This window comes from Pangasianodon hypophthalmus, chromosome 19 (assembly GCF_027358585.1).
Source record: "Pangasianodon hypophthalmus isolate fPanHyp1 chromosome 19, fPanHyp1.pri, whole genome shotgun sequence".
NCBI classification, from domain to species: Eukaryota; Metazoa; Chordata; class Actinopteri; order Siluriformes; family Pangasiidae; genus Pangasianodon; species Pangasianodon hypophthalmus.
In genome coordinates this window covers 7,861,236-7,888,201 of record NC_069728.1, presented here as the reverse complement: position 1 = coordinate 7,888,201, position 26,966 = coordinate 7,861,236, and the positions used below count along the sequence as shown (strand labels likewise).

General features: G+C 39.9%; 2 protein-coding genes across 2 annotated transcripts in view; one reads left to right on the top strand and one right to left on the bottom strand.

Moving 5' to 3' along the window:
• Nucleotides 1–795: 795 nt before the first annotated feature.
• Nucleotides 796–25,412, bottom strand: rhoj (ras homolog family member J). Its single transcript, XM_026944338.3, has 5 exons — nt 24,536–25,412; nt 11,833–11,891; nt 5,978–6,142; nt 3,820–3,915; nt 796–3,719 (listed from the first exon to the last, which is right to left on the bottom strand). Exons 1-5 carry the CDS (start codon nt 24,741–24,743, stop codon nt 3,573–3,575), a joined length of 675 nt encoding a protein of 224 aa, XP_026800139.1. The 5' UTR covers nt 24,744–25,412; the 3' UTR covers nt 796–3,572.
• A 955-nt stretch (nt 25,413–26,367) lies between these two features.
• Nucleotides 26,368–26,966, top strand: part of kcnh5a (potassium voltage-gated channel, subfamily H (eag-related), member 5a) — a 73,150-nt gene continuing 72,551 nt past the window's right edge. The window contains exon 1 of the mRNA XM_026944419.3: nt 26,368–26,680. Within this exon, the coding sequence (XP_026800220.1) occupies nt 26,608–26,680 (73 nt within the window). The 5' untranslated portion in view covers nt 26,368–26,607. The remainder of the gene's footprint in view (nt 26,681–26,966) is intronic.

Here is a 26,966-nt window from a genome sequence, read left to right as displayed (position 1 = left end):
TACACTAGACTCAAAAACCTTTCCATTCTGCCTCAGGACAGTGTATAATATTTATACCAAAAATGGCATATTTAAGACTCCATTTCACATATACCCTTTAGCTAAAATTTTGAATAGGAATTTAGTAATTGTGATTATGTATGCTATACATTTATCAACTATATCTCTGTTGTTAATGGGATATTCCACAATTGGGTTGCAGTTTGTGTCCATTTATGTATGTAAAGGTAAAAGATATCTAAACATAGGCCAACTGTCCTTCATACTTCTGTGCATGTTTCAGATTAATAATTTAAAACTTTTAAACATAAATCCTATCTAGAGAACAGTGTTTTTGCCTGTCCTAGTCCACTAGAACTACACTTTACCTTCAAATAATCATTACAATACTTCAAAAATAGCAATTTTACAAATTAATATGTGAATCCATTTAATATATAATGCTTGAAGCATTCTTTTCCATGAATAATCTATTATAGGTGATGAAAAATGTACATTTTAGGTCCCAAAACATTCACTCCTATGAAATATTTGGAATATCTCACACCTTACACGTTACCTATGTTGTAGATTATGAATTTTAAAACATTAAGCAAATCATTACAATGTCCTTAATGTCTTCATGCTATTATCATGGATGCTAGTTAACACATTTTTTTTAACACAATTCTGTGCTAAACAAAAAAACAGCTTAATCGTGTTTTCAACCATTACACATTGAAGTGCAAAATGCAGCCATTGTCAGTAAAGGAACCCTGTTATAAAACAAACAAACAAACAAAAAAAAAAACAAGATTTTTCCAGAGATGGGTTAACATGTTTTAATGGTTTCATTTGACAAGGGCTAAATGGCACCCCTATCGTGGAACCTAAACTGAACATTTACAGCTCCTTGGTACAGTACAACTATATCTACATTGCAACAGTGATAAACTTCTGTGCGGGATTACAAGTCTTTGTGTCTTATGGATGATGTACAAATTGTCATAGCATTTTACTATTATATACTATCAGCATGGCACTGTGTAATCTGCTGAAAATAATTTTGTAAATGGCATCTTAAACAAAGCTAGACAATTCAGTTTGTTCACAAGTTTTAATCACAGCTGATATGGACAAGCTATAAATATATATTTGAGAAGAAAAGCAGTCATACACCAAGTTGCCGGTTTATTAGATATACCGATTTAGTAAATAAAACTGCTGTCTTTATGTATGATGTACAAACCAATACATTTACATATACAAAAAAATGTAATTCTCACCACATTCTAAATAAAAAAAAGGATACAAGTACACAGTTCAAGTTATAGTTGATGTGGCCAGGGCTAATGCTGGTCTTCTGTGTATGATTACAGTATACAATTTGTTGCATAGGATGATGTAAGGCACAGTGTCTGAAAAGAAGAAAATAAACTAACTCTGTGCTACATGGAAGGCACGTGGATTCAGGCTCATTCTTCCTGTGTGTAAAGGGCCGTTCTCCTCATCTTCACGAGGAGGTGGCTCGCTCCAGAAATCGTCCCTGAGGTGCCACATAACAGCAACCAGTGTTTAGTGCCAGTGCAGGTGTGCATTTAAACAGCACTGAGTACAGATGTGTGTGTGTTTGGTGTCATTTCAGACACTGGAAAGCTACAAGTGAATGTGAGAATGTGTCTAAACTTCTGCACTGTTCCATTTTTTAATGGTTCATGGCCATGATTATATTTTATTAAGACGGAACACACTAAAGCTCTTGCTGGAAAGGATCTAGACCCCTGGCTGCTCCAAAAGACCTTTGGAAAAGGATGAGGAATGAAGACAAAGCTTTATGTGTTTAGGTTGTTCTTAAATCAGGTCAAATGAGGAGGTGGATTTGGCAGAAGGGAGCAATAAAACAGTATATGATTGCTGTAGGAGATAACAATAGAGGCTTGACTTTTGGTAAAATCTTGTGTCTTTGTTGTGTTGATATATGTACAGTTGTAAAGTACAGACACTAAAAACATCTGCTTCATGCCCTGAGGATTTTCATAGCACCGCTATTGCAAAAGTGCCAACAAGAAAATCCAAGCAGGCAGAGAGAAGCAATTGAATTTTATCAAAAAAAAGCCCTGTCAGTGGATGAGGCAGCTAATTTTTTTTTAAAGATGTGTGCCAAGAAAACAGCGAGGCAAAAATCTGGGTATCCACTACTTAATAATAAGCACCTCCTATGTTTTTTTAAGCAGTCAGATACCACAGTCCCATCTTCTTGACAGAGGCTTATGAATTCACAGGTCAGAAAATGAGTTCAAATCCTGATGATGCCTCATCTATCCGTAGACAGGAGCCAAGAGAACAAAAAATTTGCTGTGCTTTCTGGGTGGGAAGGATGGGCATTACTGTCTGTCCCGTGTCAATCACAGTGACACTAGCCAAAGTGTCCTCCGTAGGTGGGAATTAGGGAGAAAATGGGGGAAAAAAAGCCTAGTTTTCAGGGGGCTCCTGTGCTTCCATGGTAGATGTTGGATGTAGATGTTGGCACCTCTGCTACTGAAATTCTGGATAGTTTCGGAAAAGATTCTCTCCTGGAAACTTAGAGAGATACTTGGGTACGAGAACATTTAACCTGCATGACTGTGTTTTAGGAGGATGAGCAATTTACTGCGTAGCACTGTTGGGGTTAAGTGTTGTTTGAAACACTCATTTTAAATGGCCCTCTTGGAAACTAAATTGTGTCGGGTTTCCCCATTTCTACTATTCCCTGTCTGTATCTGCTCCCCTTATTGATGATTTGGCCAGCCTCGTGAGAATTTCCCTTATTAACTATCTCAGACCATGGCTGCAAAAAAGAGCATGTTATTGATCTGAGGCAAAAGCAAGAAAATCACCCTTTACGGAGGAATGGATTTTCAACATTTGTTTCACAGGCCTTTGAAAAGCCTATAATGTATGAAACTTAAAATAGCCCATGGCTGGAAAACAAGACTTTTTTTATACTGGTAATTGGGGAAGTCGTCCTGTGGCAATTCAGAGACCTGTATCACTGTCTAAAGCTTAAGGTGAGAAAGCAGACTTTGGCATGAGCACAAACAGAATGACTGGCGGTTGATCGAGGCACTTGTAACGAGCAAAGACCATATAGTCATCTATATAGAGAGTTTTGAGTTTCCAAATCCCAAAAGGAAACTCATTTATCACACAGTCTGTATCTTAGGAGTTAAATATAAGCAGAGCAGGTATACACATTGCTTTCATTCAGATCCACTCCAATTCAGTGTAGCATGTCTTGTTTTTTAGTGTCAACGTCTGTGCGAGTCCAGGAAATGTACTCTACAGAACATATGAGAAAACGGCTGAAAAGGCTCAAACCTTGGAGGGCAGAAAATTATTAATAAGGAACTGAAGTGTGATTTTTCTTTTTTTTCATGACAGTAGTAGTGATGCAGAATACACATTGAGCAGGAGGTCCTGAAAACCTTTGGCTGTGTCTCATTTCCTCCTTCAGGTACTGAAGGAACTTGGCTGTGTCTCATTCCTGCCTTATATAGACTGATTTCAGGATGTTTGCTGATGTTCACTGGGTGATATGCCTCATGGCGCTTTGATCATGCAATAGTACAGCAGCTCCTGCATGATATACAGCACCTCTTCTGTTTCTTAGGGCTGAAGATTGTCAGGATGGCCTCGTCAAACACTGTCTTTAGTCCCTTCTGGGTCAGGGCTGAACACTCGAGGTAGCACTGTGCACCAATCTGTATACACAACACAAAAACATGTACAGACATGATAGAGACTGTCGGTATGCGTCTTAGAAAAGGTATGTCGGAGATGAGATGAATGAGATTTTCATACCTCTCTGGCCAGCTTGAGCCCTTGCTCATATGTCAGTGGTTTCTCCTTCATTTGGAGCAAACGGGCCAGTGTCTTTGGATCGTCTCGCAAGTCAATCTGGAGCACACAAAACAAAACAACCCAAATATCACAAATTAAAAATGTTGAAATATAGGAATAGCAAAATCCACTATAGCAGAATCAGCTTAATAAAAGAGTTTATGCTGTCAATATAAAACAGCTCATTCTTTTGGCTTTTGGACATGAAGCATTTAATAAAGACATACTTCTCTGACTAATTGATTTTTAAAAATTTTGTTTTTGTAATTGACTTTTTTTTTTTTTAAACAAGCCATATCATCACATCACAGCAGAGAGAGTAAATGTAAATAAAAAAATCATTCCTTGCTCAAAAAGCTGCCTTCAGCTTAATAATTTCCATAAATGCAAGCCTTAACAGAGGATCTGCTACAGATGGTTGTCGCTGAACTATGACCAGTTTCCGCCATATGTTAGTTCAATCTGTTGAAATACTGAAATACTGTTGAAATGGGTCCGCATTTGGACAGCAGTCTGCCAGTGGACGACCGTTGTTTTAGAGCATCGCTGCTTCTTAGTTTTTTGAGTGAACAAGTCCTTTCATTTCTATGAAACCAGATATCATTGTCTCTAGAGAACAGCCATTTGAACTATTACTTTCTACCATTAACCTGCAGAATAATTTAATATGAAAAGCATAAGGTAAGTCAGTTGTCTAAAAAAAAATCAGTGCCCAAATAGCTATGAAGGAACCTGTAAGGAAATGATGTTTACTAGCCCCATAAGGCTGTTAGGTTAGAGGGAATAAAACTAGAACATTACGTGACTGCACCAGCTATTTCTTGTCACAAATAAAATCCTGAATCATAATTGTAAATAACTTATATTTATACACTGCCCTCTGCCACAGTTTTCACACCAATTTTTACAGACTGGCTGCTGATGCACAGGATTCTGGGATAAGCAGGATAGCATTCTATGCAAACACTTAATTTGGCCATGACTCAAAGCCTTTCTACCTTAGTAGGCAGTGTTTATTACATTTTAGACACAACGCTAGTCTGTAACTGACAGAAATTTCAAAGCCAGAATGTCTGTCTGTAAAGAATCTGTAAATCCAGATTTCAGTATTGCAGCAATAAGGGCCTTTCCTGTAACATCTGCTTCTCTACTCAGTCATGGGGAATGCTGATCAAGTCCTGTAGCATGCTAGACATGTAGCATGCTGTAGCATGCTGTTTTTGGCAGTACCTGAAAACCTTCTGAGATCAGAAGATGCATTTTGATGGACCTTGAACCGCAATTGACTTCATTGGGATTTTTACTATTTCATTTACACAGTCTGAAAGTACAAAACTGAAAGTACAAAATATTTTTTTTATTGTGACACAAAAAGGTTAATTAAACAAAAAAAAAATAGACAGTTGTTGCTGTATTCTGGGATATGTCTCTATCAGCTTTGCACGTCCTGATCCTAATATTTTTATCCATTCTTCTTGGTAAAATTGCTCAAGCTCTGTCAGACTGGATGGAGAACACTGAGCAGGAATTTTTCAAGTCTTGCTACAGATTCTCAATCATTTAATAAATAATTCTGCAACATACATTGACCTCCATGTGAATATTATACGTGATATTGTATGTAGATTCACGACATATAATCCCAGTTAAGTTACAAAATGTGGGAAAGGTTAAGTTGAATACTTATGCAGGGCACTGTAATATATTTAAGCAATATCATACAAGCATATCGGCACGGCTGTGATTCGGCGTAGGCATGAGCCCACGTCTGGTGTCCCTTCTTCCTTTTCATCTTCATCTGACGAGCTTTCCTAATTTAGGTCAAAAGTTATATTCCTGAAATGTATCGTTTGCCATGTCCGCTGATGATGTCGCCAAGACTACTGTAATAACAGGTTCAAACTAGGAAGTGGAATTTTATATAGTGAGCACAGACGAGTGGAGTGATACACACAGTGAAACATCCCAGTGAGGTTATACTAAATATAAGCATGCCTGGAACTCTGCTCGACCAATCAGATTAGTGGAACTAACTGTCATATAAATACTAATATTTTGTATACACATGGTATAACAGGAGTTGTAAAATATTGAAATCCACAGAGTTTGTGGCGTTCACCTGTGTGCCTATGAGGATGTATGGCACATGAGGCATGCAAGACTTGAGCTCGGGAACCCACTCCTCCTGCACGTTGTAATATGAGGCCGGGTTCACCACAGAGAAGCAGATGAGGAACACGTCAGTGTTGGGGTAGGAAAGGGGCCGCAGCTGGTTGTAGTCTTCCTATAACAACAGAGGATCAGACAGGAGATGACAAGAAGTGAAATCCATTTTTCATTCAAAGCACATCTACTTTTCAACATGAAATCTAACAGAACAGGAAATGTGAAAATGAAATATATTGTACACAATGCATTGCACAATTAGATAATTAATTTTCCTAAAACTTTGGCTATGCTGCATTCTCTCTGTATGTACACACTGGCAGCAGTGCGATGCATAAAATCATGCAGATTAGGGGAATGTTTAGTGTTCAAAACATCCATATCTATTATCGTAGTCTGATTTCGTAATTCTGATTTCGTATTCTGATTTTTGTCTAGACCTGACAAACAGAAATACTGTATAAATATGGTTTTATTTATTTATTTTCCCCACACAAAGACTGAGAAAAAGAAGAAAAACATTTTATGTGGTTTTTGAGTTAGAGTTGGGGAATTTTGCTGAAACCTGGCAACACATGAGTTGACAGCCCACTGGACACTGAACTGGATAGATGAAGATGGGAAAAAGACCAGGCAGCATTTTGCTTGTTCAGTTTCAGTGCACCTATGCGCACTGTAGCGTCAGATTCCTGTTCTTGGCTGGAACCCAATGTGGTCTTCTGTTTGGTGTGTTGTATGTTTTGAGATGCTTTTCTGCTCATGATGCGTGTAAAGAGTGGTTATTTTAGTAGCCTTCCTGTCAGCATAAACCAGTCTGGTCATTCTCCCCTGACCTCTCTCATCAACAAGGTTTCAACCTGCAGAACTGTCGCTCACAGGAAGTTTTTTTTTTTTTTTTTGGTTTGTTTTTCACAGTATTCTGTGTAAACCCTAGTGACTGTTGTGCGTGAAATTCCCAGGAGATCAGCAGTATGTGAAATACTCAAACCAGCCCGTCTGGGACCAACAACAATGCCATGATCAAAATCACAGATTACATTTTTCCTCATAATGATGTGAGCATTAACTGAAACTCTTGACCTGTATCTGTGTGACTTTATGCATTGTTCTGTAGCCACATGCTTGGTTGTTTAGATCACTACATGAATGATCAGATGTACAGGTGTTCCTAATGAAGTGTTCTGTGTATGTGTGTATGCATGCAAATCTCTAAATCTAAATACACAAACATGTTTACAACACTTATATTTACAGGGCAACATAAGAGCTCTGTCCTGATACCAGCTTTCCCTGATGAGAGCCAGACCCTTCACTGCTCAAGTGCAATTGATCTCAGGGTAAGTGCTCATCAGAGAAGAGCCCAGCATGTTGTAGATGCTCTTTAGTGAAAAACACAGTGTTTGTTTACTCAGTGCAAGGCAACACATGGAGTAAAATCAGTGTATCTGCACAGCGTTGCTTCATAGGCACGGGGCCTGACTGTTGTCTACACCCTCTTCACAGATATGAGCTGCCTGGGAGCTGCTTAATGAAATGTGGGAAAGTTTGGTTTCTATGACTACATGATACAGATGTGGTATTACATATCATGGTATTACATCCAGCTGAGTTTTACATCAAGTTGAGATTTAAAATCTCAGTTTTGGATAGGGCAAGACTTGGCTTGCACATAGACGTGATTTAATGCATACATACACTTACCGTCCACTTTATTAGGAACACCTATACATTCATGTAGTTATCTAATCAACCAATCATGGTGAGCAGAAGAGCATCCCAGAGTTACTATATCCTTCCTGGCTGCTTGAACCAATCTGGCCATTTTCCTCTGACCTCTCTTATCAACAAGGTGTTCCCACCCACAGAACTGTCACTCAATCAGCGTTTTTTTGTTTTTCGCACCATTCTGTGTAAACTCTAGAGACTGTTGTGTGTGAAATTCCCAGATCAGCAGTTTATGAAATACTCAAACCAGCCCATATAGTACCAACAACCCTGCCACGATCAAAGTCACAGAGATCACACGTTTTCTTCATTCTGATGTTTGATGTGAACATTAACTGAAGTTCTTGACCTGTATCTACATGATTTTATGCATTGTGCTGCTGCCACAGGATTGGCTGATTAGATGAATGAATGTGCAGGTGTATAGGTGTTCCTAATAAAGTAGATGGTGAATGTACATCCATGTATCTAACTACATCACTGCAGTAGAAATAACAGAAACGGTCAATGACTTTAATTAGTGGTCCAATTGTGTGATATTCTTTCATATGAGAGACCATATAATGTCTTGGGGCTTGATGAATAAAGCTATGTGTAAATAAACTTGTGACAAGAGCTACAGGAGGGTGATAAAGGAAAAAATATTAGCTCTGTTATGCTGTGAAGGGAATTTTGCTGATGGTTTGGGTCTGCTTGTACCCTTTAGAGTGAAGAGTCACTGCAAATCAATACAAAGTTATTTGGACTGATCTCTTTTATCCTATGATGAAACATTTCTATGTTGATGGGAGAGGTCTCTTCCAGGATGGTAATGCTCCCATCCACAAGGCACAAGGGTTAAGGAATGAAATGAATTTGATGAAAAGCATATATCTGAACACCAGAAAACAGTGAAAGAAACAGGGCTGCTGGAAAGTCATTTTTCATTCACAAATTATAGCAACTTTATTTATTTATTTTTATCAACTCCTGAACCAGATGCCCTGTGGAATTTTCTGGCAAGCTTTCTATGTTCTGTCTAATTCGACTGAGTAAGCAAGCCAACTATGTTTTGAAACAACAATTTCGTTCTCAAATCAAGAAATTGTTATTTACTCTACAGCTGACAACAATAGCCATGTAATAATATTTCATCAGATTTGCTTTAGTCTTTGTTTAATTCCAGAAAGATCAGAAAAGTTCACTGTACACACTATCTGAATCTTCTCTAAAGCTGGACACACTTGGGATTTCTTCTGCGAGTCAAACTAAGGTCGTTTAATAGTCATTATTATACATTTTCTTTTAATAATGATGGAGAACGATCATTTAAGTTAATATATTAAAAATTTTTATTTTATTGGAGACTCCATCAGATACACTCACCACACACTTTATTAGGAAAACTATACTAATACTGGAAAGGGCCTCCCTTTGCTCTCTAAACAGCCTCAAAGGTGCACTTTCATGCTGTGAATCTCCCGTTCTACCACATCCCAAAGGTGCACTAAAGGATTCAGATCCGGTGACTGGGAAGGCCACTGAAGAACACTGAACTCATTGTCATGTTCATGAAACCAGTTTGAGACGACTTTTGCTTTGTGACATGGTGCACTATCATGCTGGAAGTAGCCATTAGACGATGGGTAAATTGTGGCCATGAAAGGATGCACATGGTCAGCAACAATACTCAAATAGGCTGTGCCCACTGCAGCCTCAGCTTTCTGTTCTTAGCTGAAAGAAGTGGAACCCAACATGGTCTTCTGCTGTTGTAGCCGATCTGCCTCAAGGTTCGACGTGTTGTGCATTCTGAGATGCTTTTCTGCTTAACACAATTGTACAGAGTGGTTATCTGAGTTACTGTAGCCTTTCTGTTAACCTGAACCAGTCTGGCCATTATCTGTTGACTTCTCTCATCAACAAGGCGTTTCCATCAGAACTGCCACTCACTGGATGATTTTTCTTTATTGCACTATTCTGACTAAACGCTAGAGGCTGTTGTGCAGGAAAATCCCAGGAGATCAGCAGTTACAGAAATATTCAAACCAGCCTTCCTGGCACCAACAATCATGCCACGGTCAAAACCACTGAGATCACATTTTTTCCTGATGGTTGATGCGAACGTTACCTGAAGGTGTTGACCCGTATCTGCATGATTTTTTGCACTGCTTTCACACAATTGGCTGATTAGATAATTGCATGAATGACTAGGTGTACAGGTGTTTCTAATAAAGTGCTCAGTGAATGTATAGTCTGCCCTGTGCATAGCACATGAACTTCATGGGCTATATAAGGAGCAGCAACTCTATGAATAAAAACATTTCTACTGTTTTACAGAAATATGGTAGAAATATGTTTTTAATTTGGAGCTCAGTAAGGCAGTGTTCAGGTCAGGCTACAGGAGCAAACCACTGATGAAAAAAATGAATAGTGCATTTCTGGTTCGTATAATGTTAACAAACTTTATCTTAATTCACCAAGCAGGGTTGCCAGGTTCAGCGTATAATAACTGTAATTCAGATAGACACTGAAAATCAGAACTGTGCGCCATTGTGAAATTATTTCCCATGACAGGACTGAGACAAAGAAGAAAGATGCATCAATGAACATTTTGGGCTAATTTCAAGTGTTTTTTTTGCGGTTTTCAAGTTTTAGTTAGGGTGAGAATTTTGCTGAAAACTGGCAACCCAGCCCACAAACTTTGCAACAGCTGTTCTTTATACCTTTTTATAACCAACCCCCCCCCAAAAAATAAAATAAAATAAAACAAAATAAAATAAAATAAAAACAAAAAAAACCCTAATACTCCATCTACATTTCGGATCTGTATTCCTTTAGGACGCATTATCTGCTCAACCCGAATAATGTATTGGTATTCAGTTACACTCCAAATGTATATACAGTAAATCATATGCTGTGACCTTCTTAGTCATCAGATCTCAAACAAATGAAAGATTTTGGACCGATGTGTTAGACATCGCTGTACACCATCATCAACATCATCAAAACATCAAGTGAGGGAATGTCTTTTGAAAGAATGGTGTTCATCCCTCCAGTACAGTTCCAGAAATGTGTAAAATCTGTGCAAAGGTGTTTTGATGGGTTGTCATAGACAAACAACTTAATAAGACTTTGTTTTTCCCCTAAATTTTACCTGTTGTGTTTTTAACTTACTATCCGCCTGTATATCCCAGCTTGGACCTCATTCGTAGAATTAATATTAAAAATCAGCATTTTTGTTCATGCTATGTGCTGGTTGTTGTATTAAGTCTCCCATTATGGTGTTTGCAACTGGTATACTATAAGTCTTACTGACACCACAGACTGTAGCCAACAAGCACACAGCAGTCTGAGTCGATAGCCCTGACAGCTTTCCTCTCTTCCAGATGGATGTAGGCTGCATAATATTGTGTGCGCCTTCTCGTGTGTTCCCTATTATAAGACATCTGAAGAAGCTTATTTACATTGGAGATATTGAGTTATTTGATGCAAAGCAATAAAACCATCAATAACAGTTAGATGATGTAGGAAGCCAGCCCAGAGTGATCTATTAGAGAAACAGTTAAGGTCATTTATCAAAATGTCAAATTTATTTGTCAGCCTGTCAAAATTCTTTTACAAAATGCATATTTCTAACATAATATGCCCTTCCTCAGCTGTATACGCAAAATGCATACTTCTAACATAATATGCCCTTCCTCAGCTGTATACGCAAAATGCATACTTCTAACATAATATGCCCTTCCTCAGCTGTATACGCAAAATGCATATTTCTAACATAATATGCCCTTCCTCAGCTGTATATGTAAAATGCATATTTCTAACATAATATGCCCTTCCTCAGCTGTATATGTAAAATGCATATTTCTAACATAATATGCCCTTCCTCAGCTGTATATGTAAAATGCATATTTCTAACATAATATGCCCTTCCTCAGCTGTATATGTAAAATGCGTATTTTTAATAGAATATGCCCTTCCTCAGCTGTATACATACTGTACATGCTATTAGTGAAATTCTGGGCTTTGAGAAGAGTTTATACATATTCATGCACTGTGCTACACACGTGATTAGTGTAAATGATGCAATGACTAGTGACTTACCTGCCCAGCTGTGTCGTACAACCCCAACAAGTGCTGTCTGCCAGATACTGTAACATTTACTGTAAAAGAAGCCACATGATAGTGATGAGTTCATCTATATGTAGGAATTGCACATAAATTACATGGTTACTGGGTAAACTGAAGACCTTCCACTGCACTAAGCACTTAAATGATTATTAAAAAAAAACCTTTACAGCAAAACCATTTGTTTTTGTTGCTGTGCCAACTCTTTGAAGTACTATTCTCTAATAGAGTTTTAGCGTCATAGTATTCTTAGCCAAGCACATGTTTGTACTAGCATAAGATTATGTTTTTGTTGCAGACTACTGAATGCATCCTACTGTCAGCAGAAGCTTGTGACCATAGATCCAGGTGTGGCAGAATGACATTAAATAACGACATAGCCTCAAACTATTTTAATTTGAGAGCAAACGACATAATCTATAGGCTACGAGCTAGAGATTTTTTTTTTAGAGTAACCCTGTAATAGGTAGTTGAGAGTCTTAAATGAACTTAAACAAACTACATACAAATTTTCAGTGAGAGAACAGAAGGGTGTAGTCTAATGCCCTGACAAACAGCCTAAGAAAAAGCCAAACAGTACAATTCCCGTAGTTGATCAAAATGAACATGTTTGATACAACACTGCCACCTCACTGATTAATTTGCCTCATTTAGCTCGTCCATCTTTCAGATGCACAAATTTTTCAATCTCGGTTAATTGTGGTGCAACTGGTGCAATTCTGATTGTTTCTGATTGCTAATAATTGCACTCCAAAGACACATTCACATCCTAGCTAGTTACTGAAATCGCTAGATAACAGTGCGGATTAAACTTTCTAATCACATCCTTTCTAATCAGGGAAAGGACCGAAAACTGTGGATGAAAAAGTCTGTTCATTTTGATGACTTACAATCAAATGGATTTTTAAAGAAATTCAGCTGTCTTTGATAGAGCAGGTGTGGCTCCTTTCGTCATTGTCACCGTGTGCTAGACGGATATAGAAGCGGTAATATCAGTAACTGTCCTGGCTGCTGCTCCTCCTCCACTCATAAACACATTCACAGAACGAGAGACTCTTTCCCCAATGGGCCTCTATAAGTGATTGTTGTAGATGCCATTTTTGACAGTATGGTTCTCTATGGATCTGAAAGGGGCAGTGAGTGTGCTGCTCCATAATTGTACAACATCTACAAAGGCAACCAAATCAATGGAACATATTTTCACTGGTCACTCTATGGAGGAATGAGGGCTTTATGAAGATTAATACTGGTTGAAAGGCTTATACAGTATATAAGGTTGGGCAGCCACTGCCTACTGTTCACACTATATAATTGCTGGCTTTTGGTTGTTAAGTTTGGCTAAAATCTATTTTCTAAAAATCATGTCATTTTCAAACTACAATTTAAATGCATAGGTGATCTTTTCTGTCTCATCACTTTGTACTTGCACACTGAAGACAAGTAGTGAACAAGGACAATACACAAGTGGTATAGAGGTATAGAATCAGGATCTATCCTTGTGGGTGATGAGGGGATAATAGGACAGTTGTGTTGCCATTACTAAGTGGAAAATGGCCAAACATGCCATGCTTTTTTTTTGCTATTTGCTGTCAACAACCAGTACTCAGTAAAGAAACAAGTGTGGGCACTGAGAACTTTCTTGGCTCTTTAACAATACACAGTAGCTTCCACTGCCCCGCTACACATCATGTTTCATCATTTTGGATTTGCACACTGAAGACAAATGGTGTGCAAGGACAAAAATTAGCCCTCAATCATTTAATGTTAATGTTGTAGACTGTCCCTCTTGGGAGGGACAACTGTATTACTAATGAACGAACAAGAGACTTTTGCGGTAATTTACACTGTAGCAAAAAGGATTGAAACAAACACAGACTATATGGACAGATGAAAAGATACTGTGTCCCAAATTAATATTACGTCAACAGTTCTTCATTTTATCAACAACATCAAATGCAAACTAGACTAGGGCTTAGCACAGCATTTGGAACAGAGCCTGAGTCAGCTCCCATCTCGTCATAGGGAGCCGTGAATAATACCTGGAACTATAATGACAACTTCTTTGTCTTTCTTGAATTCCAAATTAATTGAATTTTTATTCTACACTGTGAAGCATTTAGAGAAAGCTATTTTATCATTTCAATCTGATCTGCTTTCATAACTGAGAATAGTTTTGTTAGGGAGGGAGTGATAGTGGAACATTTTTCTGATAGTAATATCAAGTGTTTTCTGAAGTGTTTAAAGGAAGCCAAAACCACTGTTGATAAAACACATTATCTTATCAGGATTGACCCTTTAGCCAGCTGTAGAGGCTGGAAGTGGGCTGGGTTCGGAATGAGACAGCTATTGACAGCTGAAGATGTTTAGTTTTAAAAGCATGATGAGGAAGGGTATTTTGTGTGTGTGTGTGTGTGTGGGTGTGTGTGTGTGTAGAAACAATATACATCCTTGTGCGTAATGAGGGGATGAGAAGACTGTTGTTTTTCTACAACTAAGAGGAAAATAGCCAGACACAGCCATGCATCTTTTTTTTTTTTTTTTTGCTTTTGCTGTCAACAACCGGCACTCAGGAAAGAAACAAGTGTGTCAGCAGAGCACTTTCCTGTCTCTTTAACCACACACTATGCTGTCTCTATATTCCCTAGAGGTTTCACTCTGGGCGTTGACATTAGCTCAATGCTTGTAAAAGGCAATACAGTAATTTAAATATTTCTCTCCCTCATCTGCAGTAGTAATGAGCTGAATTGCTAAAAGCTCCACAGGGCTGGTGAGAAGCAGCAGTGAAATGATACTTCCCTGCAGATCATGTCGTTATGTCAGGCATCACTGTATCCCTTGGCAGCATGTGACATAATCTTGAAAAATTAGAGATATAATTGATGAGTGACTATGTGCTGTGTGAGGCTGTAGAGCACTTCAGAAATTCAAATCAATTCAGTTGTGTCTTATGCCCACTGGAACGACTGCTAATCTTGCTGCTAAATTTAGCTTCCTGTACAAATGCAGACAAGAGTTCGATCCCAAATACTGCAGGCAACAGCATGCTGAGCAGCACTGAGGCAGTGAGGAAGTGCTGAACTCTGCTTCTCAGGCACTTCTGCACTTTGGTGGTTATCAATTTCTTGGAGCGGGATTGAAGGACTGCAGCTGTAGCTGCAAAGATTGGTAAAGGGGTGGGGGTGGGGGGTAAAAACTGAGGCAGCGTTTCATTTAGACATGCTTTGTAGCTGAGTCTCTGTTGCAGTGTATCAGCTGTTCCTGACGGCTCCCTATAGGAGCACTGCTCGCCTCCTGAGACAGTCTGACTAAATAAGGAGTAGATTGTTGACACACACCACCTTCCTCTCCTGTGTCCTCCTTCACTCTTTCTTGCCTGTCGGTGAGGCAGGAAAAGGACAAAGACAGAGAGGAAGAAAGAGGGAGAAAAATATTGTGGTTATCTGGGGGTGGTAGAGGAGCCCTCAGCTGTTCCATCCGGTCAGCTGCCTCTCGTCATGGGGCCTGCTGTTTTACTCTCCAGCTTGAAGAGAGACGCATGGTGTTGTTCCAATCATCCCCCTCTAGCCGAAAACCTCCACACATGTTGTGTAATGTGATTTGGGGTGTGGATAAGTCTCCAGGCCTCATACAATGCGGCTCTGTGTAATATGAGTATGCTTAAAGAGCCATCATGGCTTCTTTAGCTGACCAACCCACTCAGAGGAAAGCACAATAGATAAACAGCTATGAACAGTGCTATTAGTGTAAGTGGGAAAATCCCTGACATTCCAGTACAGTATCAACCACTGTAATGTATATAAATCAGGTAGTGACCACTCATTACTGCATATACTACTATATATACTACATATATTTCAAACACTTTAAGAAAAATCCAAACTCAACGACATATAATGTGTTTTTTTTTTAGTTTAAACATCTTTCATTGACACGCTCGCCATTCCACAAATTGCTCAAACAGATACGTTTTCAAACTTCATGCTAATAGTGCTGTCAGTGCCAACATGCCATCCTGCTTATCATCTCATAGATCTTGCAGATCGCTAACTTGCCAAGCCAAATCTCTTGGCTAGCCAAGCCGAATAACTTGGTGCAACTGTGTTGTATAACTGCATTGCATTCTGGGACTTTGAAGTCCAGCCTGCAGTTTCAACCAACAACAAATCAACAAATTAGCACCAGAATTGCTAAACACATCACAAATATTTCAATATACTGTAAGCATATTTACTGTGTTTTAGGATGGAGTTTTCTGAGTAATCTACAGAATTATGATAACATCACTAATTTTTAAACCAAATAGCTATTTTATTGACTCAGTAGTGTAGCCTTGCTAAGGGCAACATTCTATCATTAGCTTAAATACATCTTTAAGCTGTACTGTATTTCCTGAGGGATGGTGATAAGCACAGTTGACTCAAGGTTACTGGCAGCTAACGTATCATTTGTAGTTTACTGGCAAATATTTCTTTTGGGGATTTTTATGACTAAAAATCGCACCAAAGACAGAGACAAGCTTTTTTCCCTCTGTCCTCGTATATTTGTGCCCAGATGCAGACGAATGATTTCAGAAGGTATACACTGGATAACCTGATTATCGGACTATAATACAGATGCCTTTATCATAATTCCTGAAATGATCATTTTATTTAATCTGATTTAAAATGTAGTAAAGAATTCCAGTTATTCCACATGTGTGGCAGATAGTCACAACAGTCATTACTGGGGTTCAATAATCATGCAATATGCATGCACAGGGAGGACCAAATTTTTGTTCAGTTGTTTTGCCGTATTTCCTTCTTTCACCTGTAAGGAGCACACAATATTTCACTCTGTTTTAGTGAGCACAAACATCCATACCAGTATAGAAACTCAAAGTGGTAAAAACACTATATGCTCTGCAAATGCTCTGCACATGTCCTTCAAAGAAATTTTGCATAATGAGGCTAAAAACATTATTATTGAAATTGATCCTTCATATTTAATAACCGACACAATCTTTAGGGACTTTGTAGAGTGCAGGAAGATGAGCGTTTGATCAACTGGGTTTTAGTAGAGTTGATTAAACTGGCTAAGAGCAAAACCCAGGTCAACTGAGAGCACAAACGCTGCTAATTATGCATATTAATCAAATCATGTCTGTGAAGCTGTACTCAAACAGTAACAAGGCAAAGCTCTTGATTAGCCGTGCACCGCCTTTGCTTACAAACACGCTTCACCAATATGAACAAGGAACTGTAGAAGGCTATCTACAGTATAGGGATGTTTCTTGGAGCTAGAAATGAATGTGAAATTAGTGATAATTAGTTGTTCCATTTGGCACTTGTTTTGTTTTGTTTGCAAACCTGTGCCTTTTGAGACAGTACACAGATGCACAGCCGGCACGGGTGTGCTGATGTGCTTCACGCTCGATTTGCAATCATTTCTGCAATCTGGCTATACAGTACGTAACAACGGTTTTTGCAATACACCACTCAGGACCTGTCTTCAGTAAGCTTAAACATGTTGCAGAGATGCAAATGGGTTCCCAGTTATTTTGCTTTGATCTATACTTTTATTAAAATCTTGGGTTTATCAGCAATCTCTGTCACTTTGTTGATGCAGTGGTCATGCAAATTAAGCATTAAAAAATGTTTAGTGATGCATAACAAGTGTATGGTATGATGAAACCCAGTGTATGGTATGATGCTGATCTAAGCATGGTGGTGGAATAAAATATCAGCATGTCGCAGCTGTCACAACAGACTGTAACACACTGTATTACGTCAAGCGAGAGCATGTTTATCAAAGTCAAGCGATATAGCAAAGACTGCATTTAACAGTGTTGCAACGAGAACTTTTAAGGCAAGAACTTTATTACACTGGTTGTCCTTAAATTACAAATTGACTTATATATATACAGAAAACGACTTACTGTCATTGCAAACTCACAGACATCAAACTTTGATTTACTCCGAATTTCTGCTTGTGCTCAACAGACTAAATCAACATTGATCTGAATAGTTTCAGAAGAAATCAAGGACTGTTTGGCCTGGAAGTGTTTTACATGCGGAGGTGGGAAAATCAGTGTATCCAAACTAACACGTCCAAAACTGTGGGAAAAAAGTTGTCATTAGAATGGGGACGTTCCAGGAAGCGCTCTTTTCTGTCATCTCCCACTGAAATCAAACCAAAACAAAGTACTGGCTAAGTATAACGTTGACCATGTTTGAAATTACTTGTCAGAGAAGCAACGCTCCTGGAGGTTTTAAAGAAATTGTTCCTAGAACAAGTATAGCCTACCTATGTGTTATGTGTATGGGGTGTAACAATATCCGCTTTATCCTGGTCAGGGTTGCGGTGGAGCCGAAGCCAAACCCGGCTACAGTAGGTGCAAGGCAGGAGAATTCACCCCCGATGGCAACACAAGCAAACAACAGGGAGAACATGAAACTCCACACAGATAGTAACCCGAGCTCAGGATTGAACCCAGTACCCCGGAGCTGTGAGGTGACTTAATAATAAGTGTTTGTATAGTGTTTGTGTAGTCTATTTGGAATCTTAGCAGAATATAATGAAACAAAACCTGTGCATTATATTGTAACAAAATTAAACATGACTAATTAATATGATGTCACATGTAGCCCTAGATGTGTTTCTGAATCAAGCTCTCTCTAATTCTTGAGTATTGGAGTCTCATATTTCCAGCTGTGAACTTCCAAGTTTGCAACACCTTAAAGATATTGGGAAATCTTCCAGTTTTTCTTGTTGCAGACTGAAGCCATTGTTGTTTTCATGAGCTAATACACTAATATGCTAGCTGTTGCCTAAGAGCATGCATAAGAGAAGTTTTTTTTTTTAAACTTTCACAGTGTGACATAAATTAGACATTAGAGAAATCAGAGAACTCATTCTGAGTGATTTTCATGTTTTCGGACCACTACAGTGGTCACTGGGTGGAAGAGACCTTCCAGTCAGATGAAGAAGTGCAACAGATGGTGCATCAGTGGCTGAAAATGCAAGCGGAAGAATATTTTTTCTAGAGGAAGCCAGACACTTGTTACGTGCTGGAACACTTGCACTGAATGAAATGGAGATTATGGAGAAAAATTATGTACTTTTGTGAAACTTACTTGCTATAAACAGTGCAAAATAGAAAAAAATCAAGGTTATAATTTGACTCACCCTTTTAATCACTTATAGTTTTAATCATATATATTTACTTTTAAACATTTATAATGTTGTCAAACACAAGACGCAAGACAAGTTGATTCTTATATATCACATACATTACACCAGCTATAAACAGTCATTTTGTCACCAGGCTTTTTTTTCTATCTAAAAGTTAATAATACAATAAATGCATTTTGTCATGTTACAGACAATCCACAAAACACAAAGTCCTCTCTCCCATAGACTCTCCCATAGTGGAAAAATTAAACCAACAGCTTTACCACTGTTACCAAGAGCTTACACAGGAGACTCCTAAATAATATTAAATAACGTTAAATAACGTTAAATAACATTTCCTTAAAGAAAACTTCATCATATCAAAGATTGTACATTTCATTTGATAAATAACATTAATTTGCTTATTATTAGGCTTCGATTTCATGGAGTGTCTGCCATGCACCTCCCTGTGACTACTGGTAGAGCCATGATGTTATAGAAAATTAACTTAAAATTAACAAATTAAATTATCTGGCCAATCAGATACAAAAATTCAAAAGTTCTGCAGTATATCAGTTATAATAAAGATCAAACTGTAATGAAAACTGTTTACATTAAACATATAAGGTATATAAAGTATTCATGGAACTTTTGGTGTGATGTTCTTGCATACATTATGGAGAAACTGTGGATATACAGATTGCTTATCCTGTGCAAAACAATAATAACAACTACAGACTTCCTCTGGCAATGTTACATAACAGACATTTGTTAGGTAAACCTATCCTGTCTGAAATGTACTTCTGTCTGTAATAAGCTCTTTACATTAGCAGCAAAATGAGAGCCTTCCCTTATACAACATGACAGCATTGAAATGGTGTTCTTCATCAAAGATGGATATTTTAATTATAATTTTAATAGTAGCTCCACAGTCATCCTCTGTGTGCCTGTGACTTAACAAGGCAATATCACTGGTATATTACACGATTTGTGGGGAGCCACACGAGGCAATGACTCATCTCAACAGCATTAACAGTCTCTATGCCGAAGACTGGGAACGCAATCTGTTTGTTTTGGACAAGGGAATTTTGATCCAGTGGGATTTGTGAACGGAAACCTCAGCCTCTCTTACCAGTGGAACTTTAACCCTACGTCCTTTACAGTCCATGACGTAAGCAGAGAGGCCCAGGAGTGTTGTGATCCTAAAATGGAAATTTATATACTCCTTGCAAAAGTAATCAGACTTTAAGGATGCTAGATTATGAAAATGAGTATTGTTAGCATTTATTTTAAAAAATCAATAACAATTCCTTGGCAAGTGCACGGTACATTTGAGAACGTTATCAGACCAAAGGGTCAGCAGACATCGATCCATCTGTGGGGTATTTATGTGCATTATTTCATCCAACACACACCATGTGTTTAAAAATGCTGTGCCTATTGCAATTTCTGCAGCAGAATAATGACCATTTCTTGTTTAACACTAATACTGCTATAGCAACAACAATGGGTGCCATTCAGCACCATACAAGAGAGCGCTGTGTTTCTTGGCCTAGACATTAAGGCACTGTGTGACAGTTCACCCATTTTATTATGATGCTATGTCGAGGCCCTCTCCATGTGGAGAAACTGATGGGGCTAGACCTAAATGGGAACGATTGATAGGCTCTGTGTTTTCACTCAGCCCTGCTGTGCAAGCCAGAAGAATGTCCCTTCTCTTCTCTCTTGGTCTTTTTTTCTCTCCTCTAACACTCTCTCTTCCCCTTGCCCCCTGCTTTCTCTATTTCGCCCAACTCCTCATCCATCTCTGTGTTTGGACATGTCTCTGGTAGGGTTTTCTAACATATAGCACATATGAACAAGGCTCAAGACAAGACTACACATACCATACTTACTAATCACTCTAATTAGGCATCTGTAGCACACACAGATATTTACAGCTGATACTAATGCTGTCTAGTCTCAACCACAAGAAAAATATAGGCTTATAGTAACTTACAGTCTTACAGTTCACCAAACAAGCGCATTCATTTAGAGTGCCATTTGAATATTCAAGTGGATAACGAATAAGTTAAATACAAAAGATCTGGGTATTTGATGGGACATTTATTTCATATTTTTCTTTATTTAATTGCTACTGTAAAAAACTGGTGTCCAACCCAGGGTGTATTCTTGCCTCGCACCCGGTCTTCCTGGGACGTCCACCACGCTGATCAGGATAAAGCAGTTAATAAAGATGAAAAAATTTAACTGCCAATAGTAGATAAACTGTAATAAAACATTTAAAAAACCTACACAAAAAAACTAGGTGACATGATGGTACAAGCAGGTAGCATTGCCACCTCACAGCTCCGGGGTCAATCCTGTGGAGTTCCGCATGTTCTCCCTGTGTCCACATCAGTTTCTTCCGACCTCCCAAAAAAACAGCCAGTAGGTGTATTGGCTGTGCTAAATTGCCCTGTGTGTGCATGGCTCACTATGATAGACTAGCATCCCATCAAGTGTGTATTCCTGACTCACGATGATTGTTCCTGGAATAAGCTCCTGAGCCATTGAGATCCTGACCAGGATAAAGCAGTTACTGAAGATGAATGTGTAAAAACTTTTGACCGGCAGTGTACATAAAATCTTGTTTACAGTGAGCTTATGGAGTTGCTGTCATAGCAACAAGTCCAGCAACAGCTTTGAATGCTGTCATGTCAAATCGTCAACAGCCTAATCCCGCTAACTCAGTTATCCACGATAGTGATAAACCCAGCCATACCTCACACATTAAATTTGATATATGAGCTTTTCAGTGCAAATATACATATAGCTTTAGGGACATGCTACATTTTTCACCCTTTCATAGTATCTGACGTGAGTACAATCACATGCAAAATGTAAATGCTTACATACACTGCATCATTTCTACATGACGCTTTGACTACTCAACCACCAGTGAAGTTTTAAGGGCCCATAAACTTTTAAAAGGGACGTTAAACATTTGCGGTGACGTCTGTTTGCCAATGCATTGTAATAGAACCAATTAAAAAAAATCTATCAGGGCCTCCATTCCTCAGGACGTCCGGCTCTCTGCCTTTTTGCTGTCACATAAATGCATCAACAATAACAATCTCTCATATAGTGCAGTATAGGATTTTTTTTTTCAGCTGCCCATGTGCAATTTAAACAGCACCGTCCATTCCAAACCACGATGACTGAAACTACATGGACATGCTTCTAATCATTACTTATCTGTCTGTTTATCAAAAGTAGGAGTCACTAGTAGGAGAATGAGCAAGTCTGGAATGGGAGTCACATTTCTTGTGAACATATGGTCTTCCCATCACTTTCCAACCCACTAATGTTAGCTTTGTGTTTGTCCTTTAAAACTGTGTTGCCCAACTAAAATTCTGGAAGGCCGCAGCAAACTCACCTGACATTTTTAGTATATTTGAGCCTTGGGAGCAGTTGAATCAACAGTGTCAGAACAGGAAACACCACCCAATTAAGCCTTGCAGCACTGCTTTAAGTGATCATGTCAACAAGGGTTAGCAGTCCACACCTGGACCACATCTGCAACTCACAGGTTGCTTCATACAGTAGGTGCTGCGATATAGCACCATTGTGTTCCCCACCCCCACGGTACTAGTCTTGAGGAGTTCTGGCTCATTAATGCACATTAGACTTTGTTGTAAAAAGTCGGCCACGTGCAAAAACAGTTCCAGCCAATAAAATTTCACAAATGAGATGGTGTCATGGCCTGAGCGTAATTGTTGAAAGTTCAAAATTTATTCTGGCTCTGGACAAACGTCAAACACAACTCTGACTGCGAAGATAAACAGGTGCCCTTTGTGTATAGTGTGTTAAGATCACAGAGTAACTAATTCAACATTTGTAGGTCAGATTATAATTTGAAACCTGTACAGTGTTTCAGTGCAGTCTCCTTTATAGGGGAAAGTCTGGAGAAAAACTGGAATTTTGTCAAATTTCTGTCCTTTTGTTCACTGAGAACTTTTTCAAGAGTGATGTCACTTTTTCCAGTGATGTCACCGACATGCAAAGAAATGACCAGAAAAGCAGACTCCACTTCCACACACTGGCAGCATGAAAGCAAAACTCCAAAGAATCCAGAGTGATTTGCTTTAATAGCCAAACATTTGTTGTGGCTGCAAATGTGTTAAAACAGTGATTCTCATCATTTTTGCAGCCAGAGACTTATAGACTTATAGGTTATAGAAGAAATATGGTAATAATAAATATAACAAATATAATAATGGTAGTTGATGGTGGTGATCTCCACTGTCATCAGATCGTTAAAAAAAAAAATAATAAATTTGCAAATCTCCAGAAATATGTCACAGGCCACTGGAAAGCCTGAACTCCACTATAACACAACCATGTGGTGTTACAGATACGGTAAATGATATGGGCCTACAGTACGCCATAACATGTACTCTAATGAGACAGCATAGTTGTGCAGTAGGTACCCTTACACATAGTAAGAGTTGTGCAGTAGGTACCCAAGGTACCCTTGCTGCCTCACAGCTCCATGTTTGTGCAGAGTTTCAAATGTTCTCCTCATGGCCATGTGGGTTTCCTCTGTATTCTCTGGTTTCCTCCCACCTCCCAGAAACATGCAGGTAGGTGAATTTGTTATTTAAATTGCCCTTATGTGTGAATATGTGTGTGCATGATGCCCTGTAATGGATTGTCTCCTCGTCCAGCGTATATTCCTGCCTCGCACCCAGCGTTCCCAGGATACGCTCCGCATGCCCCATGACCCTGACCAGGATAAAGTGCTTATTGAAGAAAAATTAAGGAAGAGTAGCAATAGAGTCTGCTCTTCCAGTTTTCATGTTGGAGGTTTTATACTTGGGAGAATTTTCTGCCTCAGGTTCTACCCCCACACTTGTTTCTTTTCAGAGAATATCATGGCTGAGCCATGCCTTAGCTCAGCTGTCATTTCAGCATTGACCCTTCAGAGCATTCTCCCAACCTTCGTCTGCTATCACAGAGGCATTTTCCCTGTTGTTCAGCTCAAAGCCTTGTGATATTATGTGTAGAACATACAACTTTTTTTAGATCAATAGTATGCCTATGTAGATTAGTGGCAATATCTACTAGTCTACACTGTAGTCTACTAATCTACACAGAAGTCTATTACTATGGTGGAACAGTAGATATTGCCACTAATGATGGCAAGATTTTAGAGTTTATGATCAACAGGTAGCACAGTGTATACCACCTTCTTTTATTTACTCTGTATATTATGTAGCTGTCTGTAAACCTTTTGGTAACAGCAGTTTGTTTGTACTTATGTGTATCAGGCCTACACTGTGTAGCACACAGTTCCTCACAGTTCCAGGCAGCTATTCTTGGGACCCTGGCTATGGTGGGGGATAAGTGTGTGCGTGTGTGTGTGTGTGTGTGTGTATGTGTGTGTGTGAGTGAGTGTGAGAGAGAGAGAGAGCGCACCGGATACGGGACATGTCCTGTACACAGTGTGAATACAGTAATACAGTCAGAGAGATTAAATGTGTCTCACCTGCGTAATGGTCGAACACAGTCGGTACATATTCCTCAGGAAAAGCGTCATTGGCGTAGCTCATGAGTAAGCAGGTCTTGCCAACGGCTCCGTCTCCGACCACCACACATTTCAGCATCTTTTTAACAGAAGTAGTGAAGGTCTCTCCACTCTCCCCTGCGTCCTCAGCCCCGGCACGCTGCTTACTTCTGGAACTACGGCCAGGCATGATAGTCTACTGCTGCTGTCCTGCCTCTCTGTTCCCTTATAGCACACGGAACACTCTAATCCCTGTCCTTCTGTGTTTGTAACAAGACGCCGAGGGCCTTAGTTAAACCAGTCCAAACCCTCAGGATGACTACTCACGCCTCTAATCCGTCAGGTCGGTGAGCCGCACTGTTTGCCCTCGCGCTTCCAAAACACACCGGCGCCTGCATTTACACTCAGTCCTCCAGCTTTCATCCCGTCATTGCACAGTGTCCGCGTCCGAAACTCTGAAAACACTGAACCGCTTTCGGCAAGCGTCCTGATTTTTCACATTTTCTCCGTCATTCTCTAGAGCAGCCTTCGCCATTCGCCGGCTTCTCGTCGCTCGTTTCAGGAAACTGGGGCTTTCCTCGAGAATGCCATATTAGGCAGGAGTGGGCTGGGAACAATAGGGGCTCTGTCCAAATCCACTTAACGAGGGAGACTAGGCAGAAATACAGCAGCGACAAACAGAAGGAGGGGACATAGTCCAGGTCCTGCAGTTCCAGTAAGCTAACTAAAACTTAACTACTGCAGGCAAACAGCCAAATCCCAGTGCAGTCCCACTCGTTTATTCACTGGAGGAAAGCGCACAGTCTTCTCTAATGCCTTTTAAAGGTGGAAATCCTCAACTTCTCTGCTCTAGTCTGAGGCTGTGTTTAGAGAAAGTGAGTGAGAAAGTTTTTTGGTGTATAAGCATAAGAGGGCGTGGCTAGGTGGCGCAGGGTGGCAAGTGCCCCTCTTAAATAAGCCTCACCACCCCACTTGCCACCCCAACTCTGACCTCAGATCAGGTCCCTGAAAATGTCTTCCTGTGTAATTCACGCAGACTAAAATGAGCATATATACAGACAGGTGACTGTGGGGGGCATTTTGTTGGTATGGTTTGGGTCCAAGGCTGCAGGGGGGGGAGGGGCACAGTGAGTCCCAGGCTCGCACCTGAGCTGGGGTTACTGTCTGTGTGTGTTCTTCTTGTGGATACTATAAATTACCCCAGGTGTGAATGTGTATGTGCGTGGTGTCGTGCTATGGACTGGACTGTGGGTTCCCACTTCACACCCAGTTTTCCCAGGATTCACCACGACCAGGATGACATGCTCTTACCCACAGGGCATGAGGGTTCACTGAATGAGCGGCTTGTGGTGGTCCAACAACTTACTAAGACACTTTATGTTGGGGTTTCATTTAATTTGTCTCAGACCCCCACCCCTGCCTCTAGCTCATGCTGACTTAATTCACCATTGCACGGAATTTTGACCAAATCGCCCAAATCGCATATTAGGAACTAATGATCACTGGCTATGAAGCTAATACAGTAATGTAATTATGTGTCCATTCATTCTGCAAACTTTGTCATATACACAATTAAGTGGTGCCACACCCGCGAGATCACGTGTGTATTGCGCATAATAGCAACACACAGTAGATTATGGTTAATAAAACATTTCATTTTAAGAGACATCTGTTTGATACTTGATGCCGCTTACGGCATGGCCGACACATTCCTCTGCGACAGATGTGTCATTCCAGCTGTTTTTTTCCCCGCACGTGTCAGAGAATCTGTGCCGCGCGCACTCCGTCTCCATGGCACCGCGCACCGCGCCGGAGATTCCTGTGCCAGTCTGCGTTCAGCGCTCGCTCTCAGTGCGCACGCGCGTTCTCGCGGGGGAGCGCGGACCTCACCGCGCCTGGAAGAGTCTCAGACAAGCTCGTGGAAGCCGGGCAGGGCGCAGCGTTACCATGGTCTTCTCCATCCCGCCGACACATCCCCGGCCGGTCCGTTTCACTTCCGCGATCAGCTTCGACAGAGTGTGCGAGCGTGAGGGACCTCGTAGCTGGAGCGCAGAATGCACGGGGGAAGGAGAGGACTGGTGGCGCCGCAGAACACTTTTTTGGAAAACATCGTCCGACGCTCAAGCGGTAAGCGCACTCCTTTCCTCAGCTCGCAGGGATCTGATGAGACGCGCGGGACTGCATGGGTCCTCACAGGGCATCGCGCATTTCTGCCCGAGTGTCAGCTGCTTCTTGGGGTGATCAGACTTGAAACAGTCCGATCACATTTTACATTTTAACGTGTTGAGCCGTTTCCACAGCCAGTTAGTGGAACTGTACAAAAATATGATCTACTGGGACAAGAATTAAACTCAGATCATGTTATGGCTTTAGATTCTGGTTCAAAACGGACCCTGGAAAACGGAAACTTACT

What these genes read in the sequence shown, in the direction of transcription:
- rhoj (XM_026944338.3), bottom strand. Translation starts at nt 24,743, where the DNA reads ATGCCTGGCCGTAGTTCCAGAAGTAAGCAGCGTGCCGGGGCTGAGGAC. An exon ending in TGTACGACACAGCTGGGCAG is followed by an intron (nt 6,143 to 11,832) that starts GTAAGTCACTAG and finishes CTGTTGTTATAG; the next exon opens with GAAGACTACAACCAGCTGCG. An exon ending in ACATCCTCATAGGCACACAG is followed by an intron (nt 3,916 to 5,977) that starts GTGAACGCCACA and finishes TGTGTGCTCCAG; the next exon opens with ATTGACTTGCGAGACGATCC.